Source organism: Neoarius graeffei, chromosome 18 (assembly GCF_027579695.1).
Source record: "Neoarius graeffei isolate fNeoGra1 chromosome 18, fNeoGra1.pri, whole genome shotgun sequence".
Classification (NCBI taxonomy): domain Eukaryota; kingdom Metazoa; phylum Chordata; class Actinopteri; order Siluriformes; family Ariidae; genus Neoarius; species Neoarius graeffei.
In genome coordinates this window covers 35,384,874-35,404,923 of record NC_083586.1, presented here as the reverse complement: position 1 = coordinate 35,404,923, position 20,050 = coordinate 35,384,874, and the positions used below count along the sequence as shown (strand labels likewise).

The following is a 20,050-nucleotide window of genomic DNA, read 5'->3' as shown; positions in this document are numbered from 1 at the left end:
TACAGTGTAGATAACGTTACTAACTGGTTCTGTTAAGTGTCCATTTCGGTCATTAAACACATTTAACATTCACTTTTATTATGATTACACTAATTGAATGTTTTTTGTTTGTTTTTTTTGGGGGGGGGGACAAAATGTAACAGAATAATTACTTTCCCTGGTAATTAGACTACGTTCAGACTGCACCCTGAAACGACCCATATCCGATTTTTTTGCCCATATGCGACCTGTATCTGATTTGTTATTGACAATCTGAATGACACAGATCCGATTTTTTCACATGCGACCCAGGCCGCTTGGATATGTGGTCCTAATTCCGATGCATATCCAATATTTTCACATGCGACTGCAGTCTGACTGGACAGGTCGCATTCATGCGACCTACACGTCATCAACAAGAGACAAACGTCACTATTCTGCGTTGGCTAATCCCGCCTCTTTGGTAGAAAACAACATTTGTACAGTTTTCAGAATTTAAATAGACTTTTATAGAATTGATCAAGCTAATGGTGGATTTGGTAGGGACCTGGATGTTGATCTGTTAGCCTGATTAAATAAAACAGTTTCTATAACTGATTTATAACTTAAACCATCCTGTATTACAAGATTATAAGATTGTTCTGGAAATTTCCAGTAATTTGACACCTTCGGTCTCATTAGTCTGCTGCCCACATTAATCAGATTATTGTGTGAGTTCCGACACAAAAACCCCATCGCCAGGTCTCGCCTCATCTCCATAGCAAACTGCACTGGTGTTTCTGCACCTTGAGCCAGCGCTGAGAGAAGTTGCAGAATTCAGCTGGCTATAAACAATCTAAATAAATATTTATAAAAATGTAGAAAAAGTTTATTAATATGACGAAATAAATCTCATCTCATCTCATTATCTGTAGCCGCTTTATCCTGTTCTACAGGGTCACAGGCAAGCTGGAGCCTATCCCAGCTGACTACGGGCGAAAGGCGGGGTACACCCTGGACAAGTCGCCAGGTCATCACAGGGCTGACACATAGACACAGACAACCATTCACACTCACATTCACACCTACGGTCAATTTAGAGTCACCAGTTAACCTAACCTGCATGTCTTTGGACTGTGGGGGAAACCGGAGCACCCGGAGGAAACCCACGCGGACACGGGGAGAACATGCAAACTCCACACAGAAAGGCCCTCGCCGGCCCCGGGGCTCGAACCCAGGACCTTCTTGCTGTGAGGCGACAGCGCTAACCACTACACCACCGTGCCGCCCGACGAAATAAATATGTGCAAATTATTAAGCCTGAATTAAGAGTTTGGTAATACAGCGGCCGTATCCCAAATGACTGCCTACTGAAGCTCGAGTGCACTATATAGAGTTTAAAAATCCATTACTTCCTAGTAACATGTAGTGCACTTATATAGAAATTAGAGAGACATTTAGGAGTCAACCCTCGTTACCAGGCTACACGTTTTCATTTCAGTTCAGAAACAAAAACACACACGAGACCTCACACTTTAACACTAACCACATAATTAAACAAACAAACAAAAAAGAAAATCATTAAACACGAAGAGTGCGCTTTTTTTTGTTTACGTATTACGTAGATGTGCTTATTACGTGTCAATTTGCGCATGCGGGACACTTTTGGGTCGTTTTCCGTTCATATTAGAGATCGCATACAAGTCTCATATCATTGGTAATGTGAACGGCCTAACAAAAAAATCGGATTTCACAACAAATCGGATATGGGTCGTTTCAGGTTACAGTCTGAACGTAGTGTTAGTTACTTTTATGACAAAGTAACTCCGTTACTAACTCCGTTACTTTTTGGGAAAAGTAACTATAACTAATTACTTTTTGAAAGTAACGTGCCCAACACTGCAAATATCTGTACTTGCCAAAATTATTAGAAACGTACATTACAACTGTACACAATCTCAAGGTCTGTTAGATCAACAAGATTCACTCAACTTCATTGTGGCAGTTAAAAGTTTGGATTTGAATCAGAACCACTTCGTGCACTAGAAGCAGTAGGACATTCTCCCACATTCTCCCACTCAGTGGAATAAATTGCCTTAAGTGTAGTCGCACAACACATTTCGTCAGCACCAGACTATTTCTAACCCAGTGTCGCTTGGGATATTGGTGAGAAGCTGCACACAGCTGTTTATCTGGAGCTAAAACCAATTTTAACCCCTTCAATGCCCTTGGACGAGTCACGTACGTCATGAAATCTTTTACCGCTGTGCCTTATGACGTACGTTACTCGTCATAAACGCCGTTTATGTACGGCACATTACTTTTACTTCACAGTGGCGCATATGAATTACAGTCAATGCTTAAAACATTCTTCCGTCATAAGGCACGGCGGTAAAAGACTTCACGACGTACGTGACTCGTCCAAGGGCATTAAAGGGGTTAAAAAGTATATTGATAAATCTGCCATTTTGTTTCCATTAGCAGTGTTGACTTTAGTATTTTACTTAGGTTATGTGATGTGGTGAGGAATATCAAATGCCACAGATTTAAAGAATATTACCGTCATCAATTCAGGAATGCTTACATTTACAGCATTTAGCAGACGCTCTTATCCAGAGCGACATACAGCATACCCAGAGCAGCCTGGGGAGCAGTTGAGGCTCAAGGGCACTTCAACCATTCCTGCTGGTCGAGGGGATTAAACCAGCAACCTTTTGGCCCCAAAACTGCTTTTCTAATGCAAGACCAATTATTTATTTGATATGAAATGCGGTCAACAAATTATAGGAAATGCAATTTTTTTTGGTACAGTCAGTTCTAAGAGTCATAAGAGGAGTGTGTTGTTTGGAACTGAATACCAGATCATGCCTAATTTTTTTTTTCCTCTCCAGGCTTACAGGAATCTCATTTTGAGCGGCAAAACTCTGGACCCTGTTCTTACCTTTGGTGGAACCTCATCACTGAGGGATGGTTCAGGTGTCTCATGGCTCCGAGACTGTGAATGGGGCAGGGGGTGTGGATGCTCAGAGCGTGCAGGATGTGCAGGGTGCGCTGGGTGGTGTGGCTCTTGAGAGCGCAGATGGAGATGTGCAAAACTAGGAACTGGATCGCTGAATGAATGGGAACGGGACACGGGGGGAGCAGAGGCATTGTTCTTTAGAGCGGCTAGGTGAGACCATTGGACCTTGCGTAAGGGGAAAGAACAGAAGGAGAGGGAGTGGGGGTTGTGAGGTGGAGAGAAGAAGAGCACACACACAGTGAGACAGAAAGGCATGATCACAGCCAAGAACACAGGATGAAATGGAAGAAACGGACATTCCACACAGTGTAGAGAGTCCAGTGCAGCCATTTCACATACGGTAGCAACGTACAGCAGAAGATCACATGAAGTGAAAGGTGGGAAAGCCGAGGAACCGGTGGGCGTTACCTGTGGTTCCATGGGCTTGTGCATGCTCGAGGACTCTGATGAGGAATTCCCGTTAGAATAGGGCTCAGATGAACGGGGAGGTACCGGCGGCTGCTTGGGTGGCGCTGTCTGAGGCGAGCCCTGATGGTTCTTACGGTATCTTTCATCAGCCTGGCATAAAGGACACAAATTGAGGAGATTAACTGGTGGGCATGAGGGACACTTCAAAGTGAAATGACAAAGTGTTCCAAGCCAGGAAACTGCATGCTGGTGTTTATTTGCCTGGTTTACAACTTGGCAAGCTCAAGTAAGACGGACGAAACAGACAAAACTGTTAGGACGTTACTGCTCTGGTTGATATTCAAGCCAACACAAGTTTCATGCTCATTTAAAAAAAAAAAAAAAAGAGACGGGGGGAAAAAAAAAAAAAAAAACCTTCAGTACACTTTTCTAAATATTAGGACAACCAAAGACCATATTTTTCCCTAAGGAGCAGAATCATAGCCAAACCATGACATGCAAAATGAACATGAGGAAAAAAAGAATAATGAAGCATTTTGTAAATCTGGGATCAAACGCCGAACAATAACTAATTACCAATGTGGCTCAAATTTAAAAAATAAATAAATAAAAAAGGCAGCGCTATATAAAACTCATCCTTCAATTCAAATTTCAAAAATATGGGTTTAGTTCACACAAGAAAGCAAGACAAGACTTAAAAGGAGGCAGGATGGAGTTTTTCATTCTGGTTCATGACTATGGTGGTGAGCAATATGGTTTTCTTTCTGTCTGAACAGCAAGGTGTAATCCAATTTTTTTTTTTTTAAATGACTAACTGATGCAGAGTCTTCCACTGACATGGTGCCCAGACTTGCTTCAAAGGCAGGACATGACCTTAACCTGCTCTACCAAAAAAATAAATTTTTTTCAAGTAACTTCTGATGTCAGGAGCTTAGTGCCAGTCCGTATTCCACTTATAGTGCCATTCCACCATTGGATGTATTCTTTGGCATAAAATACAATATATTTTGACAACATATATAAATGGTATCACTAGATACCATGGCCTAATGGTTAGAGAAACAGCTTTGGGACCAAAAGGTTGCTGGTTTGATTCCCCAGACTAGCAGGATTGACTTAAGTGCCCTTGAGCAAGGCACCTAACCCCCAACCACTCCGGCAAGAGTGGTGGCGTACCTTGTGTCTGATTAGCCAAAGAAAAACTGATGTGATCATCAGTTCAGGCATTGAACCCGGCCAACTGAACTGAACTGATCACTAGATAGAGAAATCTTTTAGCTTCAAAATGATATATCAAACAATTTGACAACGAAAAGTATATTAATTTTGCGACCAAAGTCACCTACCCTTTTAATTTCCGCGCGTGACGTCATCGGCAGGTTCCCCTTCTTGTGTACCACGTGACGTGGCACACATGATCAGCAATGGCGGATAGAACGCGATAAAAATAATACCAATAAATCTAGCTAATACCAATAAATCTAGCTAACTGAAAGATTAACTCAATTTTTCGCAATTTTTTTGGCCCCCATATACGAGGAGAAATGACACTCTCACTTTGGGGGTTTCCTGGTCTAAAAATAGACCGACACGTGGTACACAAGAAGGGGAACCTGCTGATGACATCACGTTTCACTACCGCGCGGAAATTAAAAGGGTAGGTGACTTTGGTCGCAAAATTAATATACTTGTCGTTGTCAAAAAATTATGTTTGATATATCATTTTGAAGCTAAAAGATTTCTCTGTCTAGTCATGTTGTCATAAAATATATTGTATTTTATGCCAAAGAATACGTCCCAATGGTGGAATGGCACTTTAAGAATTTCGATCTCTTCAAAAATGGAAAATATACTTTGATGAAGCATAATGTCCATGAGGATTTGACTTTTGAAGGTAAAACTATCCAGTCTTTTACGTCAATGTGTTAGACTGCAAACTGTCACCTTGTCAGTGGAAAAGGGGTGTCGGAGTACCACGGAAATATTGTACTGAATCATTCAACATGATTTGCACTCTAACGATGAAGCAAAATGGGATGTGGTGGATAAATAATAGATCATGATAATGATGTTCAAGACGTGTTTTAAAAAAGATCAGCATCCAAAGAAAACCAAATTTCTGCTACTCCCACCAGGACAATTTTACCCGACTGCTATCAAGTTAAAACATTCTTCGCATGCAAAACTGAGCCGAGGTTAGCTCGAGAAGCCAGAGTAGCAGCAGGCAACAGTGGGTGGACCAAGGGGATGGCTTTTCACCTCTCCGACTGGCTGGGCTTCAGACACTGGGCCACTGGTTGGAGTCGACTGGACGAGAGGGTCGTCAGTCCTGTCCGTCTCACCCACTGGCTGTGTGACTAAAGGGCTCGAGTCCACGGACACGCTTTCAGTCTGTTCCCTGCACTCATCGTTAAGGGCTTCATTCCCATCTACATGCTCGTTCTGCTCTGCATCTGGATTTACACTTTGGTCACCGTCAGTCTGACATGGGCGGTCAGCCTTTGGCGTGCACTCGTCTGCGTTAGAGTACACTGGGGGATCGGGCCCATCTAAGGGGCGAGCTTGGGGTAGTTTTGCCCAGTCGGGCTGGGCCGTGAGGGAGGAAGTGCGCTGTTTCGGCCCGTGCTGCAGGGAGAGCAGGTAGGCCTGCTCCTGCTGGAGCTGCCGCTGCAGCCGCTCCGCCTTCCGCTGCTCCTCCAGCTCCCGCCATTTGAACTCCTGAGCACAGCCCCATGAAAAAGCTCCACAATTATTGAGTACATTTCCATGAGTGGTAACTCATTACATGTTTTTGTACATACTGCTGTTTAGTAATTACAGACTCACCATCCACTTTATTAGGCACACCTATACACCTGTCTTATGCAGTTATATAGATCAGCCGATCCTTTGGCAGCAGCACAATGCATCAAATCATGCCGATACAAATCAAGAGCTTCAGTTACTGTAATGTTCGTTTCAAACACCAGAATGGGAAAAACTGTGATCTCGAAGTGTGACTTTCACTGTGGCTTGGGTGTTGGTTTGAGTATTTCAGAAACTGCTGATCGCTTGGGGTTTTCACACACAACAGTCTCTGGCGTTTACACAGAATGGTGTGAAAAACACCGAGTGAGCGACAGTTCTGTGGGTGGAAACAGCTTGTTAAGAGCGGTCAGAGGAAAATGGCCAGATTGGTTTGAGCTGCCAGGAAGGACGTAGTAACTCGATCACGCTTTACAACTGTGCTGAGCAGAAAAGCATCTCAGCATACAACAGCAGAAGAGCACATGGGGTTCCACTCCTGCCAGCCAACAACACTTTCCTATTAAAGTGGACAGTGAGTGTACTCAGTATGGTCTGTAAGAACACATTAGCATTCTTTAGCCGAGGCAAATATTACATTCGTGCTCTAGAGCCACAGTTCTCAAATACCCCTTTTCCACCAAATCAGTTCCAGGGCTGGTTCGGGGCCAGTGCTGGTTCACAACTCGTTCAACTTGCGAGCCAGCTGAGAACCAGTTTGCTTCCATAGGTGCTAAGGGAAGCCATGTCATTACGTCGCTGTGTACGTCAGTTACGTTGCTGCGTTTGCATAAACCTTGGCGCGAATATCGAAGCAAAAACAACACAGAAGAAGCAGCAGCAACAACAATAATAATAATAAATGACTTCACGTTTGTACAGCTGCTGCTTCTCGTCGCTTAAAAATGGCGATCTTTTGCGGTCTTGTTATTGCTGTTGGTCTTAACAACTCCGCCCGCCCCCCCCGCTGACGCAAGCGGTTCTTTCCTCTGGCCCAGCAGAGAGTTGGTGCTAGCCTGGAACCGGTTTTTCTGGCCCCAGAGCCAGTTCTTTGTCAGTGGAAACAGAAAACCCGGTTCCAAACTAAGCACTGGCCCCGAACCAGCCCTGGAACTGCTTTGGTGGAAAAGGGGCAAAAGAGGGGTCCGTGAAGCTAATTTTCGTTTGTTAAAGAAAGCAGTAGCTTTAATAAATAGCCAATATATTCTTTCACACATTTAAATAAATGTGCCTAATTTAAAATGAATCATTTGTAAAATAAACCTCTACTGATGGGTCTGTGAATTAATCCCCCCTCCCCAAAAGTTAAATGAGGCAGTCACTGTAAATAGCTTGAGAACCTCTGCTCTAGAGCATGTGGTCCTAGACGCTGGCAATGTAAATGACTGTGATTAAAAACGTCTTTAGCTCTGACAGTTAAAACTGCAGCACTGGTCTCGGCTCACTTCAGGCAGCAACCTCGCACCAAAAACACCAGAACGTTGCCTTCCATGCTTGTAACCAGTAAAACACTGACTGCATTTGTTTATTCGCCGATATGCATGTGATGGGTGGATGGAAGGAAATGGGAAGACATGAGAAAAGGTCAACAAAAAACTCAGAGAGAAGGGCATTTAACTTTGTTTGAGGCAGTCCCATATTAACTCATTTCCACTTTCTCCCCCTGAGACATTGTGCAGGCTGTTTACATCATAAACAACTCCCCGCAAAGACAAGAACAATGACTCTGGCCTAACCACACGAGCGAGAGAGGAATGGTAGGAAATCCCCTGCTCTTCCTGCTGGGCATTTCCTGCGGCCGTGTCAGGAGACTACGCTTATATAAATATACGGCTGGACAGATTGGACCTTCTCCCTCTGGGAGCATGGAGTATACGGAACATGATACACGACACCATTAGAAATGTTGGTGAATCTTTGATCTCAAAATCAACCCAGTGTAACAAAACAGGCCAGAAATAACACTGAGCTCCAGAGAAAACTAAACAGAAAGGGTCGACTGTTCTAAAGCATCAGACTTTCGTAAGAGGACATGAGAACGCGCGTGCAGAATTCCTACCAGTAACATGGCCTGCTCATGAAGCAGCTGCTGCTGAAGGATCTCTAGATGCCTCTGCTCCTCTTCCAGCTGACGGCGGATATATTCCTGTCAGTCACAAAAGTGTCAAGGTTAGGCTTGGCTCCAAAGTGTGCTCGCTTGATTAGATTTGCTGCACGCTGAAAGTCAGATAAAAATCTCTGACCTATAATTCAAGTAAATAATAATAATAATTTAAAAAATAATTCCCTTATTCGGGCGGCACGGTGGTGTAGTGGTTAGCGCTGTCGCCTCACAGCAAGAAGGTCCGGGTTCGAGCCCCGTGGCCGGCGAGGGCCTTTCTGTGTGGAGTTTGCATGTTCTCCTTGTGTCCGTGTGGGTTTCCTCTGGGTGCTCCGGTTTCCCCCACAGTCCAAAGACATGCAGGTTAGGTTAACTGGTGACTCTAAATTGACCGTAGGTGTGAATGTGAGTGTGAATGGTTGTCTGTGTCTATGTGTCAGCCCTGTGATGACCTGGCGACTTGTCCAGGGTGTACCCCGCCTTTCGCCCGTAGTCAGCTGGGATAGGCTCCAGCTTGCCTGCGACCCTGTAGAACAGGATAAAGCGGCTACAGATAATGAGATGAGATTCCCTTATTCATTCCTCAACATGGGGATTTTTCCCCCCCCGCACACTGTCGCTGCTGCTCTCAGTGATTTTATTGATGGATACACAACGTTTCATTACCTGACGAAGACCTACTATGGTCGAAACGTTGTGTATCCATCAATAAAATCACCGAGAGCAGCAGCGACAGTGTGCGGGTATATTTTTTCCTTTTTAAACGATGGACTTTTTTACCCTGCACCTGTACAAAAGTTGGACGTGCGTGCACTCTACTACGATTCCCCCCACACACACACACACGTCAGCACCTAAGGTTATTTTAATGACATGAGCATTTCTAAAAAGGTATTAATTTCTTCATAAAACAAAACCAAGTTATATAAAACAACAAATAAGTAAATGAGATGTTTCAGGTGTCCATGTGAGAAAAGTTCTAAAACTTCTTGTGGTGGCTTCAAGACGAGAAAGATTAGAGCAGCGATTCTCAAAGCAGGGTCCACGAAGCAGTGGAAAGAACAACACATTTTAAAAGTTCTTATAAATCAGTGACGTATTTCACTGCTCCCTTGACTTGAATGGGGTTTAACCCAAACCTCAAAACAAGTGGTCTACAAATAATGTCTCCTTGGACCTTCCGGGGGAAAAATTCTGTGGCACCAATAAATAGCTGCATTATTATTGTCAAACATAATTGTATAGTTCAAATGATTAATGGTCATAAGACTGTACTAAGGGAGTGCTTGGAATTAAATTTACAGGTCATGGGGTTGCTGTCTGCAAATACTTTGTCCGATTTGATGAAGGTATCCTACAGAGGTTTAGCCAGGATTGGGAAGGTTGGGAGTGTTTCTCAAAAGTAGGGAGTGTAATTCGGGCATGCGCACGTGGTGGTGGTGGTGGTGGGGGAATTATATTTTATTAGGCATTTAACACAAATTTTTTTTCTTATTTGCAGGAGGCTGAGGGTCGCCATCAGTAGTCTGCCTTGGTCTCTTGGTAGAACTTTGCTTTCCCAAACTTTTCTTCTATTAAAAACATGTATAAAAAAAAAAAAAAAAAACATTTCTTAGTAACGCAGGGCTGGACTTAAAGCAGTCCCCATTGGGAAAATCTCATCTCATTATCTCTAGCTGCTTTATCCTGTTCTACAGGGTCGCAGGCAAGCTGGAGCCTATCCCAGCTGACTACGGGTGAAAGGCGGGGTACACCCTGGACAAGTCGCCAGGTCATCACAGGGCTGACACATAGACACAGACAACCATTCACGCTCACATTCACACCTACGGTCAATTTAGAGTCACCAGTTAACCTAACCTGCATGTCTTTGGACTGTGGGGGAAACCGGAGCACCCGGAGGAAACCCACGCGGACACGGGGAGAACATGCAAACTCCGCACAGAAAGGCCCTCGCTGGCCATGGGGCTTGAACCCGGACCTTCTTGCTGTGAGGCCACCGTGCCACCCCCATTGGGAAAATACTCTACAAAATCATACTGTAAAGGACTCCATTTTTGAAAGACCATGGACTCGAAAAGTTGAAAGTCTTGTCAAACCCTGTACCTTCTGCATGGACAAAATCTTGTTGTATTTGAATATCAATCAAAAGTAACACAGTACATCTTTCACAGACAGAATACTCACTTTTAGAACTAAATTTCAAACCAAGTTCCTTTTTGATCCAAGGATTAGTATTTTCCGCGACCCAATATTTCATCTAGATCATAACGTAACAAATCTAGAGGTCACAAAAACACATAGTGCAGTACATAGGTACTTAGTGGTCACATTTAAATAAATAAATGGTTTACCTCCAAAAAGACTGAACTATGTCCGACAGATTTTATCCTGTTTACGATGGGTGTTCCCACCGCGAAAGAGAAACCAGTCGAGTGAAATTGATCATGCCATTACCAGGTGAACAGTCTTTTATGAATGTCCAAGTGGGCTCTCAGGGCTCTGACTCCGGTGTGACCGAGTACAGTAACAAGTTTTGTTTCATCTAATTTCGGTAACTTAAAAACTAATATTATTTGGCAGTGGGCACACAGGAAAGTGTAAAGTATAAAAGTTTGTCAATATGTTGATCATGCTTGTATGATGGAAAAACTCCAAGATATTTATCCAAATACAGGACCTACTCATTCTAAACCTGCCAAGCTTCGCCGGCGAAGCTCTCAAAACTTGTACTTTGCTTCTGTTCAAGTCTCGTTTCGAAGTCTGACCAATAAGAACGCTATATTTTTTGGCTCGATTTCACTTCCCTATATGGAAAGCACGCGCCGGGCACACCCCGGGAAACCGCTGACCGTCGACAAAAATGTCCACAGAAACGCACAAAATCACTTCACAAATTTGGGTTAACACAGGTTAGTATAAAAATTATAGGCTGTGTTTGGGGGTTTATGGCCATGTTTTTTGAGAACTGGCCATGGAAGAAACAGCTGCACGGCTCACTAGCTAAGCCCATGGTGTCCTATTTATGAAGGTCTCACTTTGCTTGCATTCTCTAATAAATATGTCAAATGTGTAAAATGTAGCTAGACAACTACTGCTAGGACAAAAATTACAAAGGTTAATTTGCATTGTGATGAACATGCAAGTGAGGAGGATGGTTAGAGGGGCAAACAATTTGTGTTTTGTAATCGTGTTTTAAAAACGAAAAAAAAAAGCGTGCCAATAATGACGCGATTTTGTTTAAAATATATAATTTGTTAAATGTTTCAAACTCCTTGTGCGTCTCGACATACTTGGCCAATAAACCGGATTCTGATTCTTGTTAGAAACTTGCAGCTCACCACCACCAAGTTTCCATATCTACAATTAAGTGCCTTTTCCATGACTACAAACTATCTGGAAGGCATGCAAGATGAACATCTCTTTCATCTAACCACAAACGTGAGCACCTGGAGCCTAGTAGACACTACTGGAACCAGGTACTATGATCCGTTAATGGGGGGGAATAGCGGGTTTTGACAACACTCAAGATGGGTTTGGCATTAAAATGGCGATACAGAAAAGAGCCTAATCTGCACTGTTAATTATGGTGGGGGCTCTGTGATGCTGTGGGGCTGTTTTTCCTCCAAAGTCCCCGAGAACCTTGCTAGGATAAAAATCACATCATGGACTGTACCAGATTTAAAAAAAAAAGTCTCTCTGCCTCTGCCAAGAAATGACAACTGGGTCATGGGTGAACCTTCCAGCAGGACAATTACATAACATGTGTCCCCAAATCCAAATAAAATGCTTCAATAACCACAAAAGCAAGCTCGTGACATGGCTATTCCCATCCCTTAATCTAAAGCCTATTGAAAATCTGGGAGGTAAGCTGAAGAGGCTGTACGGAACTGGAGGAAAGATTGTGAGGAATGCTCCATGTATTCTCCACCATCATCAAGCATTATAGAAGACTCAATTACTGTCATGTTGATGACAGGGGGAGGGGAGGGGAGGGGGTTGGACAAAGCAATAGATAGTAATAAGGTGCCAAGAATTATAATGTGGTTTTGTTTAAAATATATAATTTTTTAAACATTTACTTAGAATCAATTACCTTCAAATTATACATGAATGCTTCTTACATATTTAATATACTTGTTTAGTGTGATTAAATACAGCTCTGGGTTTTTTTCACATTATAAAAAAATATGGCATCCTAGAATTCCTAAAATTAGCAACAACCATGAAGAAACTCCTGCTATCTAAAAAGATGACGATAGGCGACTTGTTCGATTACCTGTTCACGATCATTCCGTCTTTTCTCCTCCTCTGCCCTCCTGCGCTCATCCTCTTCTTTGCGCCGGCGCTCCATCTCCTCGATTCTCCTTTTCTCCTCCTGCTCCCGCCGCCTCTGCTCACGCTCCTGCTGCCTTCTCAACTCTCGCTCACGCCGCTGTTGCTGTAAGACACCAGGAGAGGGCAACAGTGAGCTCACAATGGGTGCAGAAAACTCAAATCTGTGCAAGTAGATAAATGTTCTTTTTGACTGACCAACACTATGTCCATGATTTACGTTTTAGCCTTTTTTGCCTAGAAAGTTATCTGGGAGTGTGGCTCAGATCTAGAAGTCTACACGAGGCATAAATGGATATGTACATACAAAAAAGGAAATGAACAAAGACTACATTCAGACTGCACCCTGAAACGACCCATATCCGATTTTTTTGCCCATATGCGACCTGTATCCGATTTGTTATTGACAATCTGAACGACACAGATCCGATTTTTTCACATGCGACCCAGGCCGCTTGGATATGTGGTCCTAATTCCGATGCATATCCGTTATTTTCACATGCAACTGCAGTCTGACCGGACAGGTCGCATTCATGCGACCTACACGTCATCAACAAGAGACAAACGTCACTATTCTGCGTTGGCTAATCCCGCCTCTTTGGTGGAAAACAACAACATTTGTACAGTTTTCAGAATTTAAATAGACTTTTATAGAATTGATCAAGCTAATGGTGGATTTGGTAGGGACCTGGATGTTGATCTGTTAGCCTGATTAAATAAAACAGTTTCTATAACTGATTTATAACTTAAACCATCCTGTATTACAAGATTATAAGATTGTTCTGGAAATTTCCAGTAATTTGACACCTTCGGTCTCATTAGTCTGCTGCCCACATTAATCAGATTATTGTGTGAGTTCCGCCGCCGCCACAAAAACCACATCGCCAGGTCTTGCCTCATCTCCATAGCAAACTGCACTGGTGTTTCTGCACCTTGAGCCAGCGCTGAGAGAAGTTGCAGAATTCAGCTGGCTATAAACAATCTAAATAAATATTTATAAAAATGTAGAAAAAGTTTATTAATATGACGAAATAAATATGTGCAATTTATTAAGCCTGAATTAAGAGTTTGGTAATACAGCGGCCGTATCCCAAATGACTGCCTACTGAAGCTCGAGTGCACTATATAGAGTTTAAAAATCCATTACTTCCTAGTAACATGTAGTGCACGCATATAGAAATTAGAGACACATTTAGGAGTCAACCCTCGTTACCAGGCTACACGTTTTCATTTCAGTTCAGAAACAAAAACACACACGAGACCTCACACTTTAACACTAACCAGATAATTAAACAAACAAAAAAAATCATTAAACTTGAAGAGTGCGCTTTTTTTTTGGTTTATGTATTACATACATGTAGATGTGCTTATTACGTGTCAATTTGCGCATGCGGGACACTTTTGGGTCGTTTTCCGTTCATTTTGGAGATCGCATACAAGTCTCATATAATTGGTAATGTGAACGGCCTAACAAAAAAATCGGATTTCACAACAAATCGGATATGGGTCGTTTCAGGTTGCAGTCTGAACGTAGTGAAAATGTGTCAGCAGTTGCATACAGGGTGCAGCGTGCAATTTTCCCTAAACACAGTTACTTCAGGACTGTTTGGCTGATGATGGATGCTGCTGATAAGGAATGCAAACAGAAGGGGCTTCAAAGGGTCTCCTTTCTGTCCATGACCTCCTTTTAGAAGCCAAGCCTAAACTCAATTTGGCCAGTTTGCCATGAACCCCCTCCCCCAAACACACCAGCAGGCAACAAAACAACAGAACTATTGACCGTCTTTCTCAAAGTATTAGAACGGCAAGGCCAATTTTTTTTTTTGCTATGTACCAAAGACATTTGGATTGGAGATCAAAAGATGAACGATAAGACGGATCAGAATTTCACTTTCATTTCCTAACATTAACATCTACTTGTTTTAAACAACTTGGCGGGGGGGCCTAAACTAAACCGAAGGTGCCATGTTCCGGTTTTTATGTGGTTACATATCCCTTGCTTATAATAACTGCATTAATCTGGTGACCCAAGGACCATCACCAAACTGCTGTATTCTTCTTTTGCAAGGTTTTCTCAGGCTTTTACCACAGCTTTTCAGTTGTTTTGGGGGGTTTCTCCCTTCATTCGGTGAAATGCATACTCAATTGGGTTAAGGTCTGCTAATTGGCTTGGTCAGTCTAAAGCCTTCCACTCTCCCCCCCAAACTGGATCCATTTCTCTGTAAATTGGTGGACAATGTTTCTGCAGATTTCGGAGTTAATTCTGCTGCGACCATCATGAATTACGTCATCAATAAAGATTAGTGGCCCTGTTCTAGAAGCAGCTATGCAAGTCCAAGACATGACGCCTCCACTACGGCTTGACCGATGAGCTCATATTTTGGCTCATGAGCAGATCCTTTCTTTCTCCACACAGTGGAAGAGGCTAATCTCGGTTCCAGAACTTTTGTGGCTCATCATTTCTTTGCAAGCTCCAACCTGGCTGAAATACTGATCAATCATCTCATCTTTAAAATCTCGAACCCACGTGTTTTCAACGCATAGCAAAACCAATAGACTCGACCTTGCCGTTTCGATACTTTCGGAGGGCAGTGTATTTCCCATTGATAAACGGCCAACAGAATTTGAACTGTGCTTTGAGTTGAAACTGACTCGAATGCTTGCTGCATTAATCAGTTCTCCAAACCACCACATACACAGATGCTTCTCCCCGCCCCACCCCACCTCCTCCAGGCGTCTCCTTTGCTCTTTCTGCTGCTCTATGCGTTTCTGGCGCTCAGCCAGAAGTTGGCGCTTGTACTCTTCTTGCTCGCGGAGCTGCTGTTCCTGAAGGAGCTGCTGTCTCTTCAGGGCCTCTGAGCGCTCCTTGTTTTCCTGCTGCAGCCGGATGAAGTCCCGCCGCAGTGTCGATTCACCAGGTACGTTTACTATCGAGCTGTGAAGAGGGAGAAGGTAGAGGTGAAGACGCTACAATCACCTGGCTGGCAGTTTTAATTAGCTTTTTACCATCACGCGCCTCAGTTTCTTGGAAAAGTGGTACAAGGGATCAGAATCATAAAAGCAGCTGGATAACAAGATCACTGTCTAGCCCCCCTAAAAGCCTGTGTATAATACTTTAAAAAGGCAGGCCTGTAGGTAACTAGCTTATATCTGCCATGGTCTTAATGTGATGAACTGTTTATCAATCTAAAACGGCACGATGCGAATAAATCTAGTTTTTAAAAACTAATTTTCTTTTCATGACCGTCATGTTACAAAACGGGATATTAAAAACATACAGACTATGTTACAGTGGTGAATTTTCACTGGTGGTGCCTCGTGCTTTCAATCAAAGATTTTTAGTAATAAAAAGCATCCCTACAACACGATGCTACCACCACCATGCTTCACAGCGGAGATTGTGTTCTCAGGGTGTTTTCTCTCTACCAAATGTCCATTTTGGTCTCATCGAACCAAAGAACGCCTTGGCTAACTCATGTCCCAGCTCTCCCAAAAACATGCTGAGAATAAAGCAAACGCTGTGTGGTAAAAGCAAACGATCTATGGTGATGCCTTGCCTCGACACACTGATCTATTTAAGGGATTTATTGGAGCGCTCATGCCTAGGCTTTTTACTTGAGCATCATAGGCTCCATAATGAGAGGCAGAGAGGAAAATAAATAAATAAAAAGGTCAGTCATTCGGTTTAACAATATCTGCAAAATATATTATAGTACCTGGGTTCACCTTCCTGCTCTGGAGCCTCATCCTCTTCTTCTTCACTTAGACTCCAATCATACTCCGTCTCATCTGTAAGACAGTGGTGCAAGTAATTCAATAAGCTCGGAATAATCCGGTTTAGAATTTGACATCTGTTGTAACACAATGTAGAATACATTATCATCAAGGTTTATGTGAAAATCATGAACAGGCATAAAAGCGAACCTTTCTCCCCCCTCTTCTTGCGCGTGTGGTCGATGTGGTCCTTGAGCTGGATGCGGACCTGCCTCTCATTCGGCTGGTCTCTGATGAACGGGTGTTTCAGGAGCTGATCGGTGGGCGGCCTCTGGGTGTAATTCTTCACCAAACAGTTCTCAATAAAGTTGATGAACTTCTTGGACCTGGTCAGGAAGAAAAATACAGGCGATATTGAAAATATCAACATTTCCAAAGAGATAAAAGGAGAACTTTGTCTTCGAATATTTTCATGAGCCACTTGTCTCGACAGTTTTAGGAAGTTTGTCAGTTTACAATGAGGAGCTGAGATGTGGAAGTGGTCTTGAGTGAAAGAAAGGTCAGCGCCGAAACTGGCGAGAATTTGCTTCAGCTTCCTGGAATGGAGGAGTTTTATTGCTGAAGACAGAGGAGCAAGATTTTCAGAGGGTTGTATCATGGAAATTGTGAGATCATGTATGTGAGAACGCAGATCAGCCAGCCAAGGTTAGAAGAAGCACAAGGAAAGACCTTTATTTCGATCAACTCCATTTGTGTATGCCAAGTTACAGATGCCAGGTTGTTAATTAGACAAAACCATTAACGGCAGGATGTAGTATAACTGGCTCTACTCTTGCATCAAGTCTTAGGAATTCTCCAATAAAGAAACCTTTTACTTCAAGCAACAGATTAAATCATAATCTGAAAAACAGTCCCTAGAACTTTCAATAGGAGGAGACGCTACATTCAGGGCTATCAAAACTTATACAAGTACAGGGCTACTTCCATCTAATGCTCCTTTTGGCATGCGTTCCAGCTTCCATAGCCACCCTATTAACGTTTGGATGATGCACTCGTAGCGGTGGAAACCAATCACCACATTCCTAACATGCTAAGCAGGCCTTAAGACTTTAAGACCGTGCAGAGGACTGGCATGGCTGGATATCGTTTAAGGACACTGATGTAAAGCAAACAATTTTACAAACGGGCTGCGGAGGAAAAATCTCCATAAACTTCATTGAATCGTCACAACTGAGGAACTGCTAATAAAGGTGCAACTAATCAAAAATCTTACCATTTTTTAGACTTGAGCCGAGGAGGAGGATTTCTTGGAATGAGGAAGAGAGCTCGCATTGGGTGCATGTCACAAAGTGCTAGACAGGAAAAAGGAAGGTAGGTACATTTTTACAAACTCTCCTTGGCAACCCCAAGTTAATGAATAGCACCCATATATTCTCTAGGAGGTGGAAATACAAGTAGTCCAAGTGGCTTTCGTGTCCAGGCTACTGGTCTTGTATTCATAGTTACTTTGTGGACAAATTCCATTTAAAAAAAAAAAAACCCCACACCACTCCTTAACAACGTCCGCGAAACAAAACTTTAATTTGGTGTGCATGTTTAAATGTAATTCGCTTCACATGCTGCGACATACTATGCTGTAACTAGAGCTCAGGCTACTTGTTTTGAATTGCATCACCTGCTGCACTACACACATCAGTCAAGACTTGATCTGGAGGATGGTTGAATGATTTTTACTCGGTGGACCAATTAGCTTGGACAGCGATCATGGACGATATTTTCAGAATAAAAATATGCAGGTATTACTGCAGAGCCACCTCATGGTTTAACATACTCGGATATATATTTCCGTTTCCGGTTGAGAGTACGTCGTGCGCATTCTGGCTGCCGCTTCTCACCAGAGCTTTATTTTATTTTCTTTCTTTTTCTATTTTCATTTTATTTATTTATTTTTGTGTGTTTGTGTAGTTTGATGGTTGAGTGTTTTGTCCGCCAGTGGTGGTGTAGCTCCGGACCCAGTTTTGGGCGTTGGTTTCCCTCCAGGCCTTGGTTTGTCGCAGGTGATGCTTGTGTTCCCAGCTATGGACTGCAGTGAGCTTGCTGCTCATTTTACATTGTGGTTGTCCAGCGCTCTGTGCTTTGATGCTTGGCGTGATGTTCCGAGCGATGTTGCTCGGTTGCGTCGCGGCGGCTGTGCAGGCGGTTTGGGACACGCCAGCGTTCTGCGTGGCGGAGTTTCTCTGCTCGGTTTGTGGATCCACGGCGTGGTGTTCGAGTGATGTTGCTGACGGCGTCGCGGCGGCTGTGCTGGAGATGTGGGACTTGTTTTCATGCGCCTTTTGGTGGGACTGTGGCTGCTACACCACGGGAATTACTTCCTGATCTCTACTTGGTGGACTTTTTATTTTTTATTTTATTTAATTATTATTTTTATTTTTTTCCTTGTTTATAATTGTAAAGCGTCCTTGGGTTTCTTGAAAGGCGCTATATAAATCTAACTTCTTCTTATTATTATTTTACATGTGATGAGGACGGCACGTAAATACTGGTCGACGACGACTCACTCCGTGTCCGAAATCGCTCTCTACTCACTGTATAGTGAGGACACCATTTTGTAGTGCTGTCCGAAGCCTTAGTGAGGATTATTTACACCCTATATAGTGTGCTCAAAGTATCCCGCAATGCATCACGAAAAGTAGTGTACAGCGATGGTCACTAACCAAAACAATACATCCCATCACGCATTGCGGTCGCGCTGAAAGAAATCAAGTCTCAAATTTGATTTAATAAAAGGCAGCGGCAAAGAAGAAAGCATTCAGCCTTGATTTAAAAGAACTGAAAGATGCAGGTACTTTGTATTGATTAATGTGGGAAATATTATACGCTCAGTATACGCATTTTTTTTTGAAAACCCACCAGCCAACTGATCTGGTGCGTTTTAATTGTGCGACAGTAATGAGGTAAATAACAGCACGACGGACTAGTGTCCCAAAGCGCTTTTTCATTTTACCAATGAGTCCTCTATATAGGGAGCAGTGAACAAGTGAGCGATTTCAGACACAGGGACTGACTTTGTCTTGGATACAAAGACAACGTTTCTAACCATATTGTTCAAATACATTGTTTATTTCCCTTATGATACATCAACATGCTTTACCAGCTAGCTAGCTTTTTTTTTTAATTATATTGTATTAGCAACCACTTTTTTTTTTTAAGCCGGGTCAGTTAGTTCCTTTGTCCACCCTGTCATATGAACACATGACTGTCTATAATGAACACATCATACTAAGAAAAATACATACGGGGAGCTCCTTCAGCCATTTCAATAGCAGTGATTCCACACGACCACAGGTCACTCTGCACAAACACACACAATGACCGTCGTGATGGTCACAAAAAGCACACTGATCATAAAAGGATATACAAATCTATTTTACTGTCGTCATGTCCCAATAAAACCTAATACTGTAAAATAACTGAAGCCTGTTAACGTAACGGCATATTTTACTAAGGAATAAACATACTCTGTAGTCGTAGGTAGCATCAGGGTTCTCGTCACAGGCAATGACCTCGGGTGCCATCCAGTAAGGCGTGCCGATGAAAGTGTTCCTCCTGCCGACTGTCCGGTCCAACTGGGCACTCACGCCAAAATCGACTGGAGATGATCACAAACAAGCTGAGGCAGACACTGGATTAACTAATAAATGATTGGTGCAGAGAGGAGCGTTTACTTG

At 42.9% G+C, this 20,050-nt stretch overlaps 1 protein-coding gene across 4 annotated transcripts in view; it reads right to left on the bottom strand.

Annotated features, from left to right (window-relative positions):
- LOC132866146 (mitogen-activated protein kinase kinase kinase kinase 4-like) overlaps positions 1-20,050 on the bottom strand; it is a 139,484-nt gene that overhangs the window by 12,654 nt on the left and 106,780 nt on the right. For 2 of the 4 annotated variants that reach the window (XM_060898742.1, XM_060898743.1), the window contains 11 exons: positions 19,841-19,971; positions 19,619-19,673; positions 17,593-17,671; positions 16,530-16,705; positions 16,322-16,394; positions 15,330-15,540; positions 12,550-12,711; positions 8,229-8,315; positions 5,645-6,103; positions 3,386-3,535; positions 2,900-3,142 (listed from right to left, as the gene is read on the bottom strand). In XM_060898742.1, coding sequence (XP_060754725.1) covers positions 2,900-3,142; positions 3,386-3,535; positions 5,645-6,103; positions 8,229-8,315; positions 12,550-12,711; positions 15,330-15,540; positions 16,322-16,394; positions 16,530-16,705; positions 17,593-17,671; positions 19,619-19,673; positions 19,841-19,971 — 1,826 coding nt within the window. The remainder of the gene's footprint in view (positions 1-2,899; positions 3,143-3,385; positions 3,536-5,644; positions 6,104-8,228; positions 8,316-12,549; positions 12,712-15,329; positions 15,541-16,321; positions 16,395-16,529; positions 16,706-17,592; positions 17,672-19,618; positions 19,674-19,840; positions 19,972-20,050) is intronic. The other 2 variants (XM_060898744.1, XM_060898745.1) reach the window with 2 other exon arrangements.